Source organism: Rhinatrema bivittatum, chromosome 8 (assembly GCF_901001135.1).
Source record: "Rhinatrema bivittatum chromosome 8, aRhiBiv1.1, whole genome shotgun sequence".
Classification (NCBI taxonomy): Eukaryota; Metazoa; Chordata; class Amphibia; order Gymnophiona; family Rhinatrematidae; genus Rhinatrema; species Rhinatrema bivittatum.
The window spans coordinates 3,803,945-3,821,946 of record NC_042622.1 but is presented as its reverse complement, the minus strand read 5'-3'; the positions used below and the strand labels follow the sequence as shown (position 1 = coordinate 3,821,946).

At 46.5% G+C, this 18,002-nt stretch overlaps 1 protein-coding gene across 2 annotated transcripts in view; it reads left to right on the top strand.

Moving 5' to 3' along the window:
• The window catches only part of CSNK2A1 (casein kinase 2 alpha 1), a 127,510-nt gene that overhangs the window by 45,521 nt on the left and 63,987 nt on the right, over positions 1-18,002 (top strand). For both annotated transcript variants that reach the window (XM_029611051.1, XM_029611050.1), the window contains exons 2-4: positions 3,862-4,067; positions 5,070-5,181; positions 5,409-5,510. In XM_029611051.1, the coding sequence (XP_029466911.1) occupies positions 3,967-4,067; positions 5,070-5,181; positions 5,409-5,510 (315 nt within the window). In that variant the 5' untranslated portion in view covers positions 3,862-3,966. The remainder of the gene's footprint in view (positions 1-3,861; positions 4,068-5,069; positions 5,182-5,408; positions 5,511-18,002) is intronic.

Genomic DNA, 18,002 nt, shown 5'->3' with positions numbered 1-18,002 from the left:
GGATGGATTTGACCACAGTGGCCACTAAAAGGGAAGAGAATTCCTTTTGTAACAATTCCTGATGCTGAGTGATTTGGTGGATTTTTCAATAGATGTAACCTATTTTCATTCTTGACTATCCTGAAAACCCACCTGTCCAAGTTTATTCTGGGCCAATTGTTTACTTCAAACCTCAGCCTTCTCCTGTTAGGTTCTCCAGCATGGTTACTGAGATGTAGGCTAAGGTTTTGGCTGGGATGCTGGCTGTGGCTTTGAGGTTCTCTGCTGTCTGGGATGAGAGTAAGATCCTAGTGGTTGATAAGGACAAGGGGGGGGGACGGGGACGGGATGAAGACACATAGGGTAGCTCTCCTGAGTGGATTGAAAGATCTCTTCTGCATGCCATTCAAATACTTTCTGTTTGAGGAAGGCAGGTCTGAAGTGTAACGCTGTAATCTTTCATTTGAGCCAAAGAAATTTGCCCCATTGTAAAGTCTGTTGGAGATCCTGTCCTGGACATCAAGTCTTAGGTCTGAAGTCTTTAGTCATACAAGTCTGCGGGTGCCAGTACCCCATGCAGAGAGACACTCTACCATCTTGAAAACCTTAAAAGTCGACTGGACCATGTGTTTTCCATACTCTATCCCTCTTGTCCATGTGTGACTACAGAGCATTATGCTGCTTCTGCGGAAGATGCTCTGACATACCATCTTTCAGAATGTTTTGCATGTAGTGGCTCATAAAGAGCTGGTAAGTGATGTGGGCACTGAACATAACGTGCCATTAAAACAGTAAGATCAACGATATGGGAATCCTTTCCCTGGGGGCATTGAGGAATGCCCCCAGGGAAAGGATACATTTTAGGATTTTTGAGAGAGGATTGGACCAAAACAGACTGATGAGGCATTTGCTATTTCTCAAATCTGGGAGCCTTTTGGATGAGAGAGATTGTGTCCATCTCTTTCACTGGAGAGCAGAGAGGGGGTTCTCCTGTATTGTCATCTGATCTCCTGAAGGATATTGTGGATAGGCAGTGCCACGATATCCTTGGGAGGGATCTGTGAACTGGAGGATGTTGAGCATGAAGGCCCTGTTTTTTTCCTCCTCTTGCAAATCAAACGGAATGGCTTCTGCCATTCTCTTTACAAAGTCAACAAAGAGGTCTTCTGACTCCTTTCCTGTGCAGGCCAAGGGTTCGAGGGGAGACATGTTGATCTCTCCTGATGAGAGAAGTCCCCAGATGTGTACTGTGTTTTGTATTAATTTGTACATCGCTTTGAGTGATTTTTAATTGGGAAAGAATGGTTTATAAATTTAAATTTTTTTATTTATTTAAGAGTTTATATACCGCTTTTACAACTAAAAAGTCAGGCAAAATAGATTACAAATAAACCATACACCCAAGAATACTCAGATTCTGAGCCAGAATGGTAGGTTGAGGCAACATTTCTCTGTTGGGGGATACATCCCGATAAACAATTAACATTGTTGTGGTGGTAATTGTTGATGCCTTTCTGGGAACTGGCATCATGGCTCCTCCACTGGGTGCTCTTAGACCTCAGTCTGTAAGGCTGCTGATACATTTATTTATTTATTTGCGGGTTTCTATACCGTCAATCTGCTATCTTTTAGTCCAGTGATAATATTTATTTATTTAACACTTTTCTATACTGGCCTTCATGGTAATGACCATATCAGATCGGTTTACATCGAACAGGGTAAAACTGAAACAAAAAAATAAACATATGAACGGAGGCGGCAAAGTTACATTCAACAAGGAGGGTGAACTTGGAGGCTTAATCAGCTGGAAAGAGAGGCCTAGGATGGCAGAGACTAGAACTATAATACAATAAGGTGAGCAGGCTAGCGCTTAATGAACTTGGAGGTACAAGGTTCCATCGTTCATGAAGGGAATTAGCTCACCTAGTGTGTATCCGGGGGATCTGAGAAGGCTTGGCGGAAAAGCCATGTCTTAAGTTTTTTCCTAAATGTTGGGAGGCATGGTTCCAGCCTGAGGTCTGAAGGGATGTTATTCCAAATAGTTGGTCCTGCTGTCGAGAACGCTCGGTCTTTGGTCGAGGTGAGGCGCGTGGTTTTAGTTGGAGGAGCTTGCAGAGTTCCTTTGTGGATTCTCTAATTGGTCTGTTGGAGGTATGGAGTTTGAGGGGGATTTCGAGGTCGAGTTGAAGTTGATTGTGGATGGATTTGTGGATTAAGGTGAGTGATTTGTGTAGGATTCTGAAGTTAACTGGTAACCAGTGTAGGTTTCTGAGGATAGGTGATGAGGATAGGTGAATATCTCCATGGGAAGCAGGAGGAGAAGTCACATCTTCTGGTTCCCTTGAGAAAGATCAGTGGCTGTCATCTGGACCCTTGGGGGCTGTCCAGAACCTTCCTGCTCCTGGCATCGCATACTGAGTCGGACTGATGTGGATGCTTCTTGGCCTCTGCTTGATGCATCTCAGTGCCAGAGCAGAAGTCACATCCTTTGCTTTTTTCAGGTGAGAGGAGCTGGACAATAGCCTGTCTCCCTGGCCCTTGGTGTGGGGCTGGCTACATTGCTATTTTATCTGTTACTTTACAACTGTCAGGATCCATTAGCAGGAGCAACCCCAGGGGTATGGCCGCAATCATACACATTTTTGGGTACTTGGAGAGAGATGATGTCTCCTGTTTTCAAGAATCCAAGGATTTCTGCTTGCACCTTTGTGCTAGAAGTCAGAGGATGGTGGAGTACTAGTCTTATGCACTTGCACTCTGTTTAGGCTTAAAAATATTTAATGAGTTTGTCATATATGATTCTTATCACATTTACCTGCAACTTAAGCGAGCCCTTCAGCGCGTTAGACATAGGAAGTGCTCTTGGAATGAGAGAAATTTGCTCAGTAGAAGTACATCGGCTGTATTTCAGGACATGGTTTCAGCCAGGTTGGGGGACGACATACCCAGCTACTTCATTCACTAGTGGAATCATGACTTTGGGTACTTCCCTTGACACAGATGACTGCTCCCTAAAACTTACCAGTCTCCGTGTTTTTCTCCCTTATTTGCTGAGGCTGACGTGACTTCTTGATGTAGTTGTGTGTGTTATGCAAATCTTTGCATATCTGCTGGTCATGTCAGGTTGTGGAACAATTCAGATCAAACATAAGTCTGAGATGTCAGACATTATAGGCACACCTCAAGGATAACCCCATTTTTAGGACTTCTGGGTAGATGGGAGGGAGCACCGGTTCCTTTGATCTCACTTTAATGCTGTTAGCTTGCTTTATGATTGCTACATATTGGAAATTCAATCCATTTATAAAACACTGGTGCAAATAGTCGCTAGAGACTGCAGATGTTGAAAACTAGTGCTGTTGTTGTAAAAATGGAGAGAGATCTAGCTGTGTTTTATTTTTGAATACCCGTTTACCATTTGAAAAAACAAACCTTGAAGCAGGGTACAATGAAAATTGTAATCCCATACATGGGAAATAACTAGGAACGGAGGTGAGATTGCTTTAGAAAAATCTATGGGCTTAATTGTGCTATTGGGACCTAAGCTCACTTTATCAGGAAGATGTTTCATATATAAGCAGATTCTGGGAGTACTTTATTGCTGTAATGTAAGATACTGCTGTGTCCAAGGACTATTTTTGTGGGTCTTTGAGCTGAAATGGTAAATAGAAATGAACGCTTTGCTGGAGTTACCCTGGCCTTTCCATTGCACAGAAAACTGCATGTCCTGAGTGGCCTGTGTGAAAACAGTTCTAGTTTCTTCTCTTGGACTGGACTGTGTCTGCCTGTATTGCTGGCTGAGCTCACCATTTCCTGTACTGCATCATTCTGATTTGTTTGAACCCCCTATGCAACTCATGACCTTTTTTCCTGTTTGTTCAGTGACATTCGGTGAATCTGCCGTGGCCTCCTTCCAAATCACGTTTCACCCCAGCAGTAGCTGCATCTCCAGACACCATCTCGCCACAGGCTGCCAAGCTCCCTGCCATGTCAGCACCCGTGCCAAGCAGGGCCAGGGTTTACACGGATGTGAACACACACAGACCTCGCGAATACTGGGACTACGAGTCACATGTTGTAGAGTGGGGGTAAGACCAGTACAGGGTGCCTGGGAGTTCTGCCATGGTGTGATTACACTGGAAGAATGGGCTTCTCGTTAATAGAAATAAGTGACAAGCTTGGGCTGCTGTTTTATTTTTATTACAAAAAAAGTTGGTCTTATTTCTGTCTTTTATCATATTCTTAAATTTCTCCTTCTCTTCTTCTGCACTTCCTTCTCACGTTGCTGAGACATTCTTTAAGGTGTAATATTTGTTTCTAGGAGCAATGCAACCAGAACAAAATTAGATCAGTGTCAGGAAATACTTTAATTAAAGCTAAAAACCCCCGACTCGGGCCGAGTTTCGCCCATACAACGTGGGCTGCTTCAGGGGCGATATATATAAGAGCAACGTAAAAAAGATGACCATTCAAATAATAATTCCTTCACAGTAACTAGTAGTGCAGCTACAGACATTAGCATAGGCACAATAGCTCAGCGCAGTCTGTAAACTGATTAATATCTCAGCAAACAAGAAGTCTACTGTATTTGTCCACCACAGGAATCTTGTTTAAATTTGCAGTACAGAACAGCACAAATGCACAAGTCAGCATACCGGAAGTATATAAAACTATTGTGCCTATGCTAATGTCTGTAGCTGCACTACTAGTTACTGTGAAGGAATTAACATTATTTGAATGGTCATCTTCTTTTTCACGTTGCTCTTATATATATCGCCCCTGAAGCAGCCCATGTTGTATGGACAAAACTCTGCCCGAGTCGAGCACTGGTTTTTACATTTAAAGTATTTCCTGACACCGATCTAATTTTGTTCTGGTTGCAATGCTGCTACATTGGATCGGCTTCCGTGTTGATATTTGTTTCTAGAGCATCATCAGTGTATGCATCCCTACCCCAAAGAGCTTACAATTGAAGTGTGGGTGAACAATGAACAGACTGGGATCAGGAGGTTCACAGCTTAGACTGGCTGGTGTCTGACATTCGACTCTTCCAACTTCTGACTTCACTTTCCCTCTCTTTTTTTTCTCAGGAACCAGGATGATTACCAACTTGTACGGAAATTAGGACGAGGCAAATATAGTGAAGTCTTTGAAGCAATCAACATTACAAATAATGAAAAAGTAGTAGTTAAAATTCTAAAGGTAAGCAAGGACTTCCAGGGTCAGGAGGAGCCCCTGATCTTGGGAAACTTCCCATGTTTCAGTGATAAGCACCCATTGCACGCGTCAGTCTTGCTTTTTCAAATCCTAACTGTATCAATGGAGAAGTGAGCGACCAGTGCATCCCTTCCCGTTCTCGGTCGCTGCAGGAATGACTTTCATGATCCTAGATTGTCATCAGTACTTCCTCTTTCTAACTTTATTTGTAGCCGGTGAAAAAGAAGAAAATCAAGCGAGAGATTAAAATTCTGGAAAACCTGAGAGGTGGCCCTAACATTATTACCCTAGCAGACATTGTCAAAGATCCTGTGGTAAGTCCCCTGGGAGAGTGCTGAGGGCACTTAGCACATCCAGATGATGCTCTCCATTTCCATGGAGCGGAGAGAGGTTGTAGTGGGCTGTAGTCAATAATACAGGGGAGATAGCTTAGAATTCAATAAGTATAGCCAAGAATAAAAGGGATGACGCATGAGGAGAGACAATTTATCACATTTCAAAGTTACTGTGTTGTGCTCTTGTATGGAATCATCTGTTCCAAAGTTGCAAAAAGTCTAAAATCACAAATTTCAAACTGAAATGAATATATGTTTTAAAAATATACTTTCCCAATTTTAAAGAGTGTTTGTTGCCCCACTTGGTTTCCTTCTAGCAACCTACCTGGACTGGAAGCCATGGTACAGCATCAGTGCCTGGCCTAAGGAGGTTCTTTCTCGGATCCTAGCAACACATTCAGATACATCCTCTCTCTTCCTCAAACTTGAAAAGTGGTCCTTGGACACTACTAAAATTCAAACTTGGGGCACTGTCCTTTCATGCGCTGGGGGTGGGTGGCAGACCAACCAGCCTGCACTCATTAGATACATCTTTTTTTTAAATTGAAAAGTCACACACATATCTCATCCAACAGTTGTATAATAATACGTATGAAATAAAATCGACACGATAATACAGCTCCACAAGGTAGACAAACATGAATAACACGCTTGATACCCTTTTTTCCCCATTTCCTTGCATGTAGCCAATGGGCTCAGGGCCAATGGGTTTATGCTCCCCTGCCAGCAGATGGAGACTGAGTCAGGTTTCAAAGCTGACATCACCCTAGATTCACCCCTACAGTGACCTCAGCCATTCAGTGTTTCTCCGTCTCCAGCAGATGTGGTCGTGCTTTCCCTATGGGGATCGCTGTACCCTTTAGAAGAAGAAATTCTACTTTTAAATTGGAGAAAGATCCAGCCCCGCTCTCCTGCCGTGATACCTACGGGTCCCTCCCCCAGTTGAGAATTCCTGAGGAGATTTCCAAGATCCCTCAGAGGGGGAGCCTTGGTCCGGTAGCCGGTTCCCAGAGTGGACTTTGCTGCTGAAGCAGCTGAAAGGCTGCGGATGCAGGAAGCTGAACACAGCGGTGACGGCCAACGCCCTCTCCCCTGCAGCCAGGGATCATCTCTGTACTCAGCCGGTAAGCGCTGAGCCCAGGTAAGTTTAAAAAAAAGAGAGAAGAGGATTTCCTCCCGATTCAGAGATGGGGGGTTTTTGGTAAGACTTCCTCCGGTCTCCTTGCTCTGCGCGCTGTACAGACGTTGTTCCCAATCCCATTAGGGTAAGGGGAAGTGGGCTTCCGAGCAGGTTAAGCGGTCCCCCCGGTGGGCTAAGCCCCGCTTTAAGTTTGGTTCGCACACCAAGTGGTAGGCTGCAGCGGCGCCATCTTGCACGCGTTTTTGTGCGTCTTGTATTGCTCACCATAGAGCATCGGTACGCACTGCATGTACCAGCTCTGCGTATGACGTTGGCGTGCATACGTACACGCACTACTCTCGGCGCAGAATTTAGGTAAGGCCAGGTGCATGGGCTGTGCTTGTGCTTCACTGCGACCTGCGTAGGTGCCTGAAATCTGTGTGCACAAAACTTTTAAGTTGAATTGGCTGAACACGTCCCTAATGGCTCCAGCAGCAAAGAAACATAAACGCCATTCCCTGTACGTACCAGGATCAGTCCAGACTGCTGGGTTATGTCCCCCCTCCAGCAGATGGAGTCAGACTGATCCTTGGTACTACAGGAACGAAAATTATCAGGTAAGAAACATAATTTTCCTTTCTCTCTGCACTGCTTGTCATATTAGGGCTACTTAGTCTGACCTGGATTCTTACTTATGTCAGCACTGTGAGGAGGCCCAAGGAGAGTTGGCCTCCCCAGACTTCACTAAGCCCGGTTCCTCCCAGTCAGAGGATGGGTCAGCCGAAAGTGCCCTAGACCTGAGTAATCCCCCGGCTGGCTCTTCCATGGGAGAGAGAAATCCAGTGGCACCTACCCCAGAACTTCCTGGGCTGGGCATGGACCTGGCTAATTCTCTTGGGTGGAATTTTTTCAAGGCCTTCAAGCCTTCGTACAGGCGCAGTCTGCTTCACTTGCTCTTAACCGGATGGAACCCCAGCTGGTAAGGCCTCCCTCTCCCAGCCCTATTGGCAGACCTAAAGACATGCCTTGCCTCACCAAGGGTATCCCTGGCAGGGACCCGGACAGCATGGATGAAGAAGGGGATCCAGATTCCTTGGAAGATAGGGAAATCCCTCCAGGTTTAGAACTGTATTGGACCATGTGACTTTTTTTCCATAAAGATGAATTGCCGGCCCTGGTTTCCCAGACCCTGAAGATGCTGGGAGTTCCTGGGGCGGACTCTATGATGGAACCAAAGAAGAATCTCATTCTGGTTTCTCTACAGAAAGCCTCTTGTTATTTTCCAGTGTTGGAAGCCATCCAGGCGTTGAAAGGTGGATGAGATTAGAAGCTCTATAACCACTGGATTTGGTGGCGAGAAAACGTCTGTTTCCCTAAAGTGGATGCGCTGGTCTGCGCAGTCTCGAAGCGAACGACTATCCCAGTGGAGGGAGGAGTGGCTTTGAAGGATGTGCGTGATAGGCAGATGGCGTCCATCTTTAAACAGGCCTGTGACACAATAGCAATGACCTTACAGATTGCTTCTTGTTGTGCCCTGGTAGCTCGTTCGTGCCTACTCCTCTCTCGGGAGGTGGATGACTCTGGGATGAATTCCAGAGCAATTATGGAAACTGCTGCTGCCTTTTTAGCTGACACAGGCTTGGATCTAGTCCGTACTTCGTCCAGAGGAATGGCTTCAGTGGTGGTGGACAAAAGACAGCTATGGCTGTGGAACTGGTCAGCAGACGCAACTCCAAGGCAAATTTTACAAAGATGCCCTTTAAAGGATCACTTTTTCAGAAGTGAATTGGAAAAGCTGGCCAGTAAATGGGGCGAATCTTCGGTTCCCTGGCTCAGGGAAGATAAGAGAAAGCAATTACAGCGCCCCTTGCCTATGAGGGGTTGATCCTGGGGCTCCCAATGTTTTTTCCCCTACAGAAATTCGGTCCTTTGGGAAGTCTCAGTACTTTGAGTCAAGAGCCCAAGAGAGGGACATGTTCGGATTCATCCCGAACCCCCCAATGAAGTTTTGCTGACCCACCCTTGGCACGAGAAGATAGGGGTTCGACTGTCCCTCTTCTACCAGCGGTGGGTCAAGATCACTTCAGACAAATAGGTACTGGAGGTCATATGAGAAGGATATGCACTGGAATTTCGCAGCTCTCCTCGGGAAATGATCATGATGTCTCCTTGCCACTCCCAGCACAAGAAGCAAGCAATAGAGTCTACCTATAATTCCAGTACCTGTACCTGAGGAAAATACAGTATTCCATCTATTTCTTCATATCCAAGAAGGATGGTTCATTTTGCCCCATCCTGGACCTCGAGTGTCAGCCGACATATACAAGTTATTCATTTCCATATGGAAACTCTGTGCTCTGTGATAATGGCTGTACAACCGGGGGAGTTCTTAACCTCCCTGGACCTTTCCGAGGCCTACCTTCACATTCCAATCCTGCAAGAACATAATTTCCTATGCTTTGTGGTACTGGGCCATCATTATCAATTTCGGGCGCTGTCCCACCACCTGAAGAACATTTTCCAAGATTATGGTGGTCATAGCGACAGCATTGGGAAAATAGAGAATCCTGGTGCACCCGTACTTGGTTGACTGGTTGATCCGAGCAAAGTCTGTGGAAGAGAGTCTCTGGCTGACCAGCAGGGTGACCTCCCTGCTTCAGGAACTCGGTTGGGTTGTAAAAATAAACAAAAGCAGTCTCAAACCCTCCCAGTCCTTGGAATATCTGGGAGTCCGGTTCAACACCAAGCAGGGCAAGGTCTTCCTCCCGTCTACGCGGATAACGAAGTTTGATGTCTCAAGTGTGTCGGTTGACAAATACGATAAGCCTGACGGTGTGGAGCAATTTTCAGGTCATCGGTTTGATGGCATCAACCCTGGAGGTAGTGCTGTGGGCGAGGGCACACATGACCACTTCAACCGCTCACTGCTGTCACGTTGGAATCCGCAGTCTCAAGTCTATTCAATTCGCCTCCACTTACCGATGGGAGTATGTTCTTGGCTCCAGTAGTGGATACAGGAAGCTCATCTGAGCAGGGGTGTTTTCCTGTCCTCTCCGAACTGGCTGGTCCTCACAACAGACATGAGCCTCCAGAGCTGGGGAGCTCACTTTCAGGAACTGACGTTGGACCGAAGACGAGGCCCTCTGGAACATCAACCGCCTGGAAGGCCCGATCAGTCAGATTGGCGTGTCTACAGTTCAGCCAAAGACTCCAGGGTCAAGCGGTCCATGTAATGTCGGACAATGCAATGACGGTAGCCTACATCAAATGCCAGGGAACCAAGAGCCAGCAAGTGTCACAGGAGATAGATCTCCTTATGGAATGGGTGGAAATACATCTACAGATGATCTCAGCCTCCCACATCGCAGGAAACTTTCTAAGCAGGAAGAGTCTGGATCCAGGAGAGTGGGCGTTGTCTGCCAAAGCCTTCCAGCTGATAGATCGCTGGGGTCTCTCATCCATCGACCTGCTGTCTGCATCTCACAATGTGAAGGTACCCCAATTCTTCAGTTGCAGAAGAGATCAGTGATTCCTGGGGATTGATGTTCTTGTTCAGACTTGGCTGGAAGAAGTGTTGCTATACGCTTTCCCTCCGTGGCCCCTGCTGGGCAGGATCATTTGCAGAATTGAGCACCACTAATAGCTCCAGACTGACCGAGGCGTTTGTGGAATGCGGACATGTGGAGGCTCCAGGTGGAGACTCTCTCCCCTGTGCCTCCCACTGCGCAGGGGGGACCAGTCCTTCATGAGGATCTGACTCGATTTTGTCTTAAGGTCTGGCCCTTGAGAAGGCTCGACTGATGAAGCGAGGATATTCTGTGGCAGTAATTACCAACTTGCTCCGCTCTCTGAAATTCTCTACGTCCCTAGCATTTGTGTGGGTCTGGAGAGTATTTGAGGCCTGGTGCAAGGAATACGGGGTCCCCTCTTGGGTGGTCAAAATCCCACTAATTCTGGAATTTTTGCAAGACTGCTTGAATAAAGGTTTGACACGTAACTCCTTGAAGGTCTGGGTAGCTGCTCTCTCCTGTTTCAGGGGTGAGATGAATGAAACCCGCCTGTGGGCTCATCCGGACATGGCCCATTTTCTGAAGGGGGTGAAGCACCACTGGCCATCCCTATGGTGGCCGGTTCTCTTGTTGAATCTTAATCTAATATTAGAATTTTTGGCAGGGCCCTCTTTTAGGCTGCTGCACAATCTTTCCTTGAGTTTATTAATCTTGAAAACAGTGTTCCTGGTAGCTATATGTTTGGCACGTCGCATTTCTGAACTATCAGCATTGTTGTGTTAGGAACCATTCCTTCAAATGACTTCAGGAGCGCTTCATACCGTTCCATCCTTCTTGCCCAAGGTAGTCTCTGAGTTTTATTTGAATCAGTCCATTTCGTTGCCAACCCTGGATAAGCACAAGAACACGGTAAAACACCGCCTCCGACATTTGATTTTCAGTAGACTTTTGGTGCGGTATCTGGAAGTTTCAGAACCGGTCCGAAAGATGGACTGCCTGTTTGCCCTTCACGGTGGAAGGAAGCAGGGCGAACCAGCTTTGTGGGCTACCATAGTTCACTGGATTAAGGAGGTGGTCATGGGAGCCTATGTGGAGGCAGGAAATCCACTACCTTCTCAGGTTAAAGCTCATGCCACTAAGGCTCAGGCAGTCTCATGGGCGGAAGCTAGACTGCTGTCTCCCATCGATATCTGCCGAGTGACAACGTGGTCCTCCTTGCACACCTTCTCCAGGCTCTATCGCCTGGACGTACAGGCCCGAGAGGATTCAGCCTTTGCAAGGGCAGTACCTGATAATTTTGTTTTCCTTAGTGTAGACAGATGGACTCAGCATACCACTCACGGCTGCCCAAGATCGGTGCCATGGAATCACCTGTGAAGTGGATATTGATTCCAAGAGATTACGGGTAAGCCGTCATCGAATCCCTAGATCCAGGGCATCTATATTCTTACTGAGGTTCAGTATTTGGTTGAGTACAGTTACGGTTATCTGTTTTTTAAAAATATTTTAAATCAAGTTTTTTCAATAGTATGTCCACAGTGGCTTTTGACGAGAATACTGAAGGGCTGAGGTCACTGCAGGGGTGAATCTAGGGTGATGTCAGCTTTGAAATCTGACTCAGTCTCCATCTGCTGGTAGGGGGCATAACCCATTGTTCTGAGCATCTGTCTACACTAAGGAAAACAAAATTATCAGGTAAGTAATTTCTCCATTCTCATCCAACTAGAACATCAATGCGTTCTGCAGTTCGTAGTTCTGGGACACCACTTTCAGTTTTGGGTGCTGCCCTTTGGTTTGGTCACTGCTCCAGGACCTTTTCCAAGGTAATGGTAGTAGTTGTGGCAGAGTTGAGAGAGGGTGGGACGACTGGCTGATTCAAGCCGAGTCACTGGAAGAGAGCTGCCTGGTGACTCGCAAAGTGATATCCTTGTTGCAGGAGCTTGGCTGGATAGGGAACCTGGCTAAGAGCAGTCTTCAGCCTGCTCAGTCATTGGAATATCTCTGGGTTTGGTTCAACACAAAGCAGGGCAAGGTTTTCCTGCCAGAATCTTGAATTCAGCAGTTGCTGGCACAGCTCCGTCTGTTGAACACTCTGCGCCCGACTGTATGGTCCTCTGTATGGCTTAATGGCGGCGACCCTGGAAGTGTTACCGTGGGTGAGAGCGCATATACATCCTCTTCAGCACTCCCTGCTGTCTCTGTGGAACCCACGGTCTCAGCATTATTCGATTCAGCTTCACATGCCGATGGAGGTCTCCTCCCAACTGCAGTGGTGATTGCAGGAGGACCATCTAAGGAAGGGAGTTCCCCAACACCAACGGATTGGCTAGTACTGACAACAGATGCAAGTCTTCTTGGTTGGGGAGCTCACTGTCAGGAATTGACAGCACAAGGGTACTGGAATCCTGGAGAGCCTCCTTGGACATCAGTAGGCAGGAAGCCAGGATGGTTTAGTTGGCAAGTTTGCAGTTCGGTGATAGGCAGCAGGGTCGATGGGTCTGGATAATGTCAGACAATGCAACGACTGTGGCTTTCATCAGTCGGCAGGGAGGTACCAAGAGCCAGCTAGTGTCACAGGAAATAGATCGACTGATGGAATGGGCAGAAGTGCATCTCCAGATGATCTCAGCCTCGCATATAGGAAAAGTGGGTGTTTGTCAGACGAGGCATTTACGCTGATTCTGGATTGCTGGGGTCTCCTGTTCCTCGACCTGCTGGCGAATTCACGCAATGTGAAAGTTCTGTGATTCTTCAGCTGCCGGCATAGGCCTCGTAGGTTTACCCATGAGACTGCGTCAACTACACTACAACACAAAGTGCTCACTTCCCCACCGCTTATTTTTAAAATTTCTTAAAAAAAAAAAAATAGAGGCCTTTGTGCCAGACAGGAAAAGAAATATTGCAGCAACCCGTCCCACGGTGTGGGCTCTGGAGGATCTGCGATTTGGCTGCGGGGAGGGAGGACCTTCTCAGAGAAATGGGAGGTTCTTGGTTGCGTGGTGTCTGAGAAATGGCTGCTCCCATGGCTGGGAAGTGCTCTAAGGCCTATCGGGATCATTGTACTAAGCTCCTTCCTTCGGGCCTATGTGGGAGCTGGAGAAGGGCTGTTCATTTCTCTCCTTGTCAACAGTACATTCAAAATAAGTAGCCATGAAGCAGCCACAATTGCAGGCTTTTGACGTGGGTTGTAATGAAATACTGGAAAACAGGCCCAGTGGCCATTTTTCCCCCTTCCTCTGCAGTGTAGGAGATTCAAGAGAGGAGGCAGTAGATTCCCTCCCCTGTTCCTAAAGTAAGGGGACAGCAGTCTAGGTGTGTGTGGGGGGGGCCCTCAAGTGGGCAGGACATGATGAAGTGGACCAGGAAGATGCTTTTTTCCCCTCCAAGTTTGTTCTATTGCACAAAGCATATTTAGTGAAGAAAAGGGGCTATGTCTGAGAGATCTGGCAGAAAGGGCACTTCTTCAGAGGCTCCTGCTCCTTCACATCTTCCCAAGAGAAGAAGATTGGAAACCAGTTGGATCTGGATTTGGTGGTCTCTGAGGAGGAGTTGTGGGAAGATCTTCCTGTAGAGTCTCCAGAGGATGGCGAGAAGAATAGAGTGCCTCTGGAGAAGGGGAAAATACCTTTTATTAGGAGAGAGTTGTCCCAAAGGTGGTGCTCCTTTTTAAGAATGAAGAATTAACTACCTTGTCTCAGGCACTGGTGGAGCAGGGTATTAAGGAGAAGTATGCTGAACCAGAATAGGCAGAGAAACATAGAAACATAGAAATGACGGCAGAAGAAGACCAAACGGCCCATCCAGTCTGCCCAGCAAGCCTCACACATTTTTTCTCTCATACTTATCTGTTTCTCTTAGCTCTTGGTTCTATTTCCCTTCCACCCCCACCATTAATATAGCGAGCAGTGATGGAGCTGCATCCAAGTGAAATGTCTAGCTTGATTAGTTAGGGGTAGTAGGGGTAGTAACCGCCGCAATAAGCAAGCTACACCCATGCTTATTTGTTTTACCCAGACTATGTTATACAGCCCTTATTGGTGGTTTTTCTTTTCCCCTTCCGTTGAAGCAGAGGGCTATGCTGGAAATGCGTGATGTATCAGTCTTTCTCCCATGCCGTTGAAGCAGAGAGCCATGCTGGATATGCATCGAAAGTGAAGTATCAGGCACATTTGGTTTGGGGTAGTAACCGCCGTAACAAGCCAGCTACTCCCCGCTTTGTGAGTGTGAACCCTTTTTTCTTCTCCTCTGCCGTTGAAGCAGAGAGCTCTGCTGGATGTGTGAAGTATCAGTTTTTCTTCAGCCCTGCCGTTGAAGCAGAGAGCCATGCTGGATATGCATTGAAAGTGAAGTATCAGGCTTATTTGGTTTGGGGTAGTAACCGCCGTAACAAGCCAGCTACTCCCCTCTTTGTGAGTGCAAATCCTTTTTTCCATATTTCCTCTTGCTGTTGAAGCTTAGAGTGATGTTGGAGTCACAGTAACCATGTATATGTTTATTGAATAAGGGTATTGTCTCCAGGCAGTAGCCATCATTCTGGCGAGTCCCCCACTCTTCATTGGCGGCCTCTTGAATTTATGGATCCACAGTGTTTATCCCACGCCCCTTTGAAGTCCTTCACAGTTCTGGTCTTCACCACTTCCTCCGGAAGGGCATTCCAGGCATCCACCACCCTCTCCGTGAAGAAATACTTCCTGACGTTTGTTCTGAATCTTCCTCCCTGGAGCTTCAAATCGTGACCCCTGGTTCTGCTGATTTTTTTCCTACGGAAAAGGTTTGTCGTTGTCTTTGGATCATTAAAACCTTTCAAGTATCTGAAAGTCTGTAACATATCACCTCTGCTCCTCCTTTCCTCCAGGGTGTACATATTTAGATTCTTCAATCTCTCCTCGTACGTCATTCCTGGTCGCCCTTCTCTGTACCGCTTCCATCTTGTCTTTGTCTTTTTGTAGATACGGTCTCCAGAACTGAACACAGTACTCCAGGTGAGGCCTCACCAAGGACCTGTACAAGGGAATAATCACTTCCCTTTTCTTACTCGATATTCCTCTCTCTATGCAGCCCAGCATTCTTCTGGCTTTTGCTATCGCCTTGTCGCATTGTTTCGCAGACTTCATATCATTAGACACTATCACCCCAAGGTCCCTCTCCTGCTCCGTGCACATCAGCCTTTCCCCCCCCATCGAATACAGTTCATTCGGATTTCCACTCCCCACATGCATGACTTTGCACTTCTTGGCATTGAATCTCAGCTGCCATATCTTCGACCACTCTTCCAGTTTCCTTAGATCCCGTCTCATTCTCTCCACTCCTTCCGGCGTGTCCACTCTGTTGCAGATCTTAGTGTCATCCGCAAAAAGACAAACCTTACCTTCTATCCCGTCCGCAATGTCGCTCACAAAGATATTGAACAGGACCGGTCCCAACACCGATCCTTGCGGTACACCACTTAAAACCGCTCTCTCTTCAGAGAAGGTTCCATTTACCATCACACATTGTCTTCTGTCCGTCAACCAATTTGCAATCCAGGTCACCACCTCGGCACTCACTCCTAAGCTTCTTGTTTTATTCACCAGTCTCCTGTGCGGAACCGTATCAAAAGCTTTGCTGAAATCCAAGTATATGATATCGAGCGCTCTTCCTCGATCCAATTCCTTGGTTACCCAGTCAAAAAAGTCAATCACATTTGTCTGACAGGATCTTCCCCTGGTGAATCCATGTTGCCTCTGGTCCATCAATTCTCCGGACTGTAGATAGTTCACTATTCTCTCTTTCAGCAGTGACTCCATTACTTTTCCCACCACCGAAGTGAGGCTAACCGGTCTGTAGTTGCCAGCCTCCTCCCTGTTCCCACTCTTGTGAAGCGGGACCACCACCGCTCTTCTCCAATCACTCGGCACCACTCCCGTTTCTAGGGATCTATTGAACAGGTCACACAGCAGACCCGCCAGAACATCTCTGAGCTCCCTCAATATCCTTGGATGTATCCCATCTGGCCCCATGGCTTTGTCCACTTTCAGGTTCTTTAGCTCTTCCCACACATTTTCTACTGTAAAAGGATTTTCATCTATTCCACTTCCCTCCAGTTTTTTGTTGTGTAGAGATGGTCCTTCTCCAGGGTCTTCTTTAGTGAACACAGAGCTGAAGTATTCGTTTAATATTTCTGCCATTTCTTCGTCTCTCTCCACACATTGATCATTACCACCTTTCAATTTCACTATACCACTTTGGACCTTTCTCTTTTCGCTGATGTATCTGAAAAATGTTTTGTCACCATTTTTTATCTCCTTGGCAATCCTCTCTTCCGCTTGACTTTTTGCCAACTTGATTAATTTCTTTGTCTCCCTCAGTTGATACAAATATTCTTCTTTGTGCTCCTCCCTTTGGGATCCTTTAGATTTCTTGAATGCTGTTCTTTTAGCTTTAATTTTGTCAGCCACCTCCTTTGAGAACCAGATAGATTTCAATTTTCTTTTGCTTTTCTTTACATTTCTAACATATAGAGCAGTTGCCTTGGTGATTGCTCCTTTTAGATTGGTCCACTGTTGATCCACATCTCTCTCGTTCTCCCATCCTTTAAGTTCTTCCTCCAGGTACTTCCCCATTTCCTCAAAGTCTGTGTTTTTGAACTGTAAAACTCGGGTTTTTGTGGTTCTTTTCCCTATTCTTTTAGTGATATTAAACCATACCGTTTGATGATCACTGCTGCTGAGGTGGGCGCCCACCTGGACATCTGAGACATTATCTGCATTAGTGAGCACTAAGTCGAGTATAGCTCCTTCTCTCGTGGGTTCCAACACCATTTGTTTGAACAAAGATACTTGCATGGCATCCACTATCGCTCTACTATTTTTAGTTTCTGCAGATGGGATTTTCCAGTCTACATCTGGCATATTAAAGTCACCCACGATCACCACTTCTCCCTTCTTACCTATCTTATGGATGTCTTCAACCAGATCTCTGTCCAGCTCTTCCTTTTGGTTTGGAGGCCTGTAAACCACTCCAATATAAATGGATGCTCCGTCATCTTTTTTTAGGTCGACCCATAGAGCTTCTTCCTTGCCCCAACTTCCTTGCAGCTCAGATGCTTGGATGTTGTTTCTGACATAAAGAGCCACACCTCCCCCTTTTCTATCCTCTCTGTCCTTCCTTAACAAGTTAAAGCCTGGTATTGTTGTATCCCAATCTGATTATGAAAGGTTTCAGATGTCCCATTAGGATGCTTCTGTTTTATCGCACTGTTAAGGTCTTGGTGTTAGTTGAGTGGGACATACTGAAGGCTGGCCTGAAGGTGGGAAGAGCCATGGCTAAATTGTATCCTTTTCCGGAGGAGGCCTTGGAATTAAGGCTGATGTCTTGGTCTCTGCAGTGATTAAGACCACCCCTTTTCTGGTAGAAGGCTGTGCTCAAGACCGAAAAATGGGGATCCATCTTAAGAGGTTTGTTGAGGTTTCTGCACTAGTCATTAAAACATCTGTGTGCAGTAGTTTCATGGCGTGTGCATTTTGATGCTAGATCAGGCAGATTCTGTTAGTTGACTTGGGAGAATCCCTCTCAGAGGAGGTGGAATGTCTGGAGCTTTGTATTTGTTACACATGGCAGCCAGGAATATGATGTTGGCGGTGTCTGTGAGGAACCTCTTTTGGTTGCATAATTGGGCAGCGAATGCATGGTCCAAGTCTCAACTTAGTAATGTTCCTTTCGGTGGTTAATTTCTGTTTAGAGAGGATCTTGGAGAAGATAGTCATGCATTTGGGGGAGACCAAAGCTCATAAGTTACCAGAGAACAAGCCTAAGGGTCCTCATAAGACCTTCCTAGTAGGCAGAAATTCCAGGAGCAGGCGT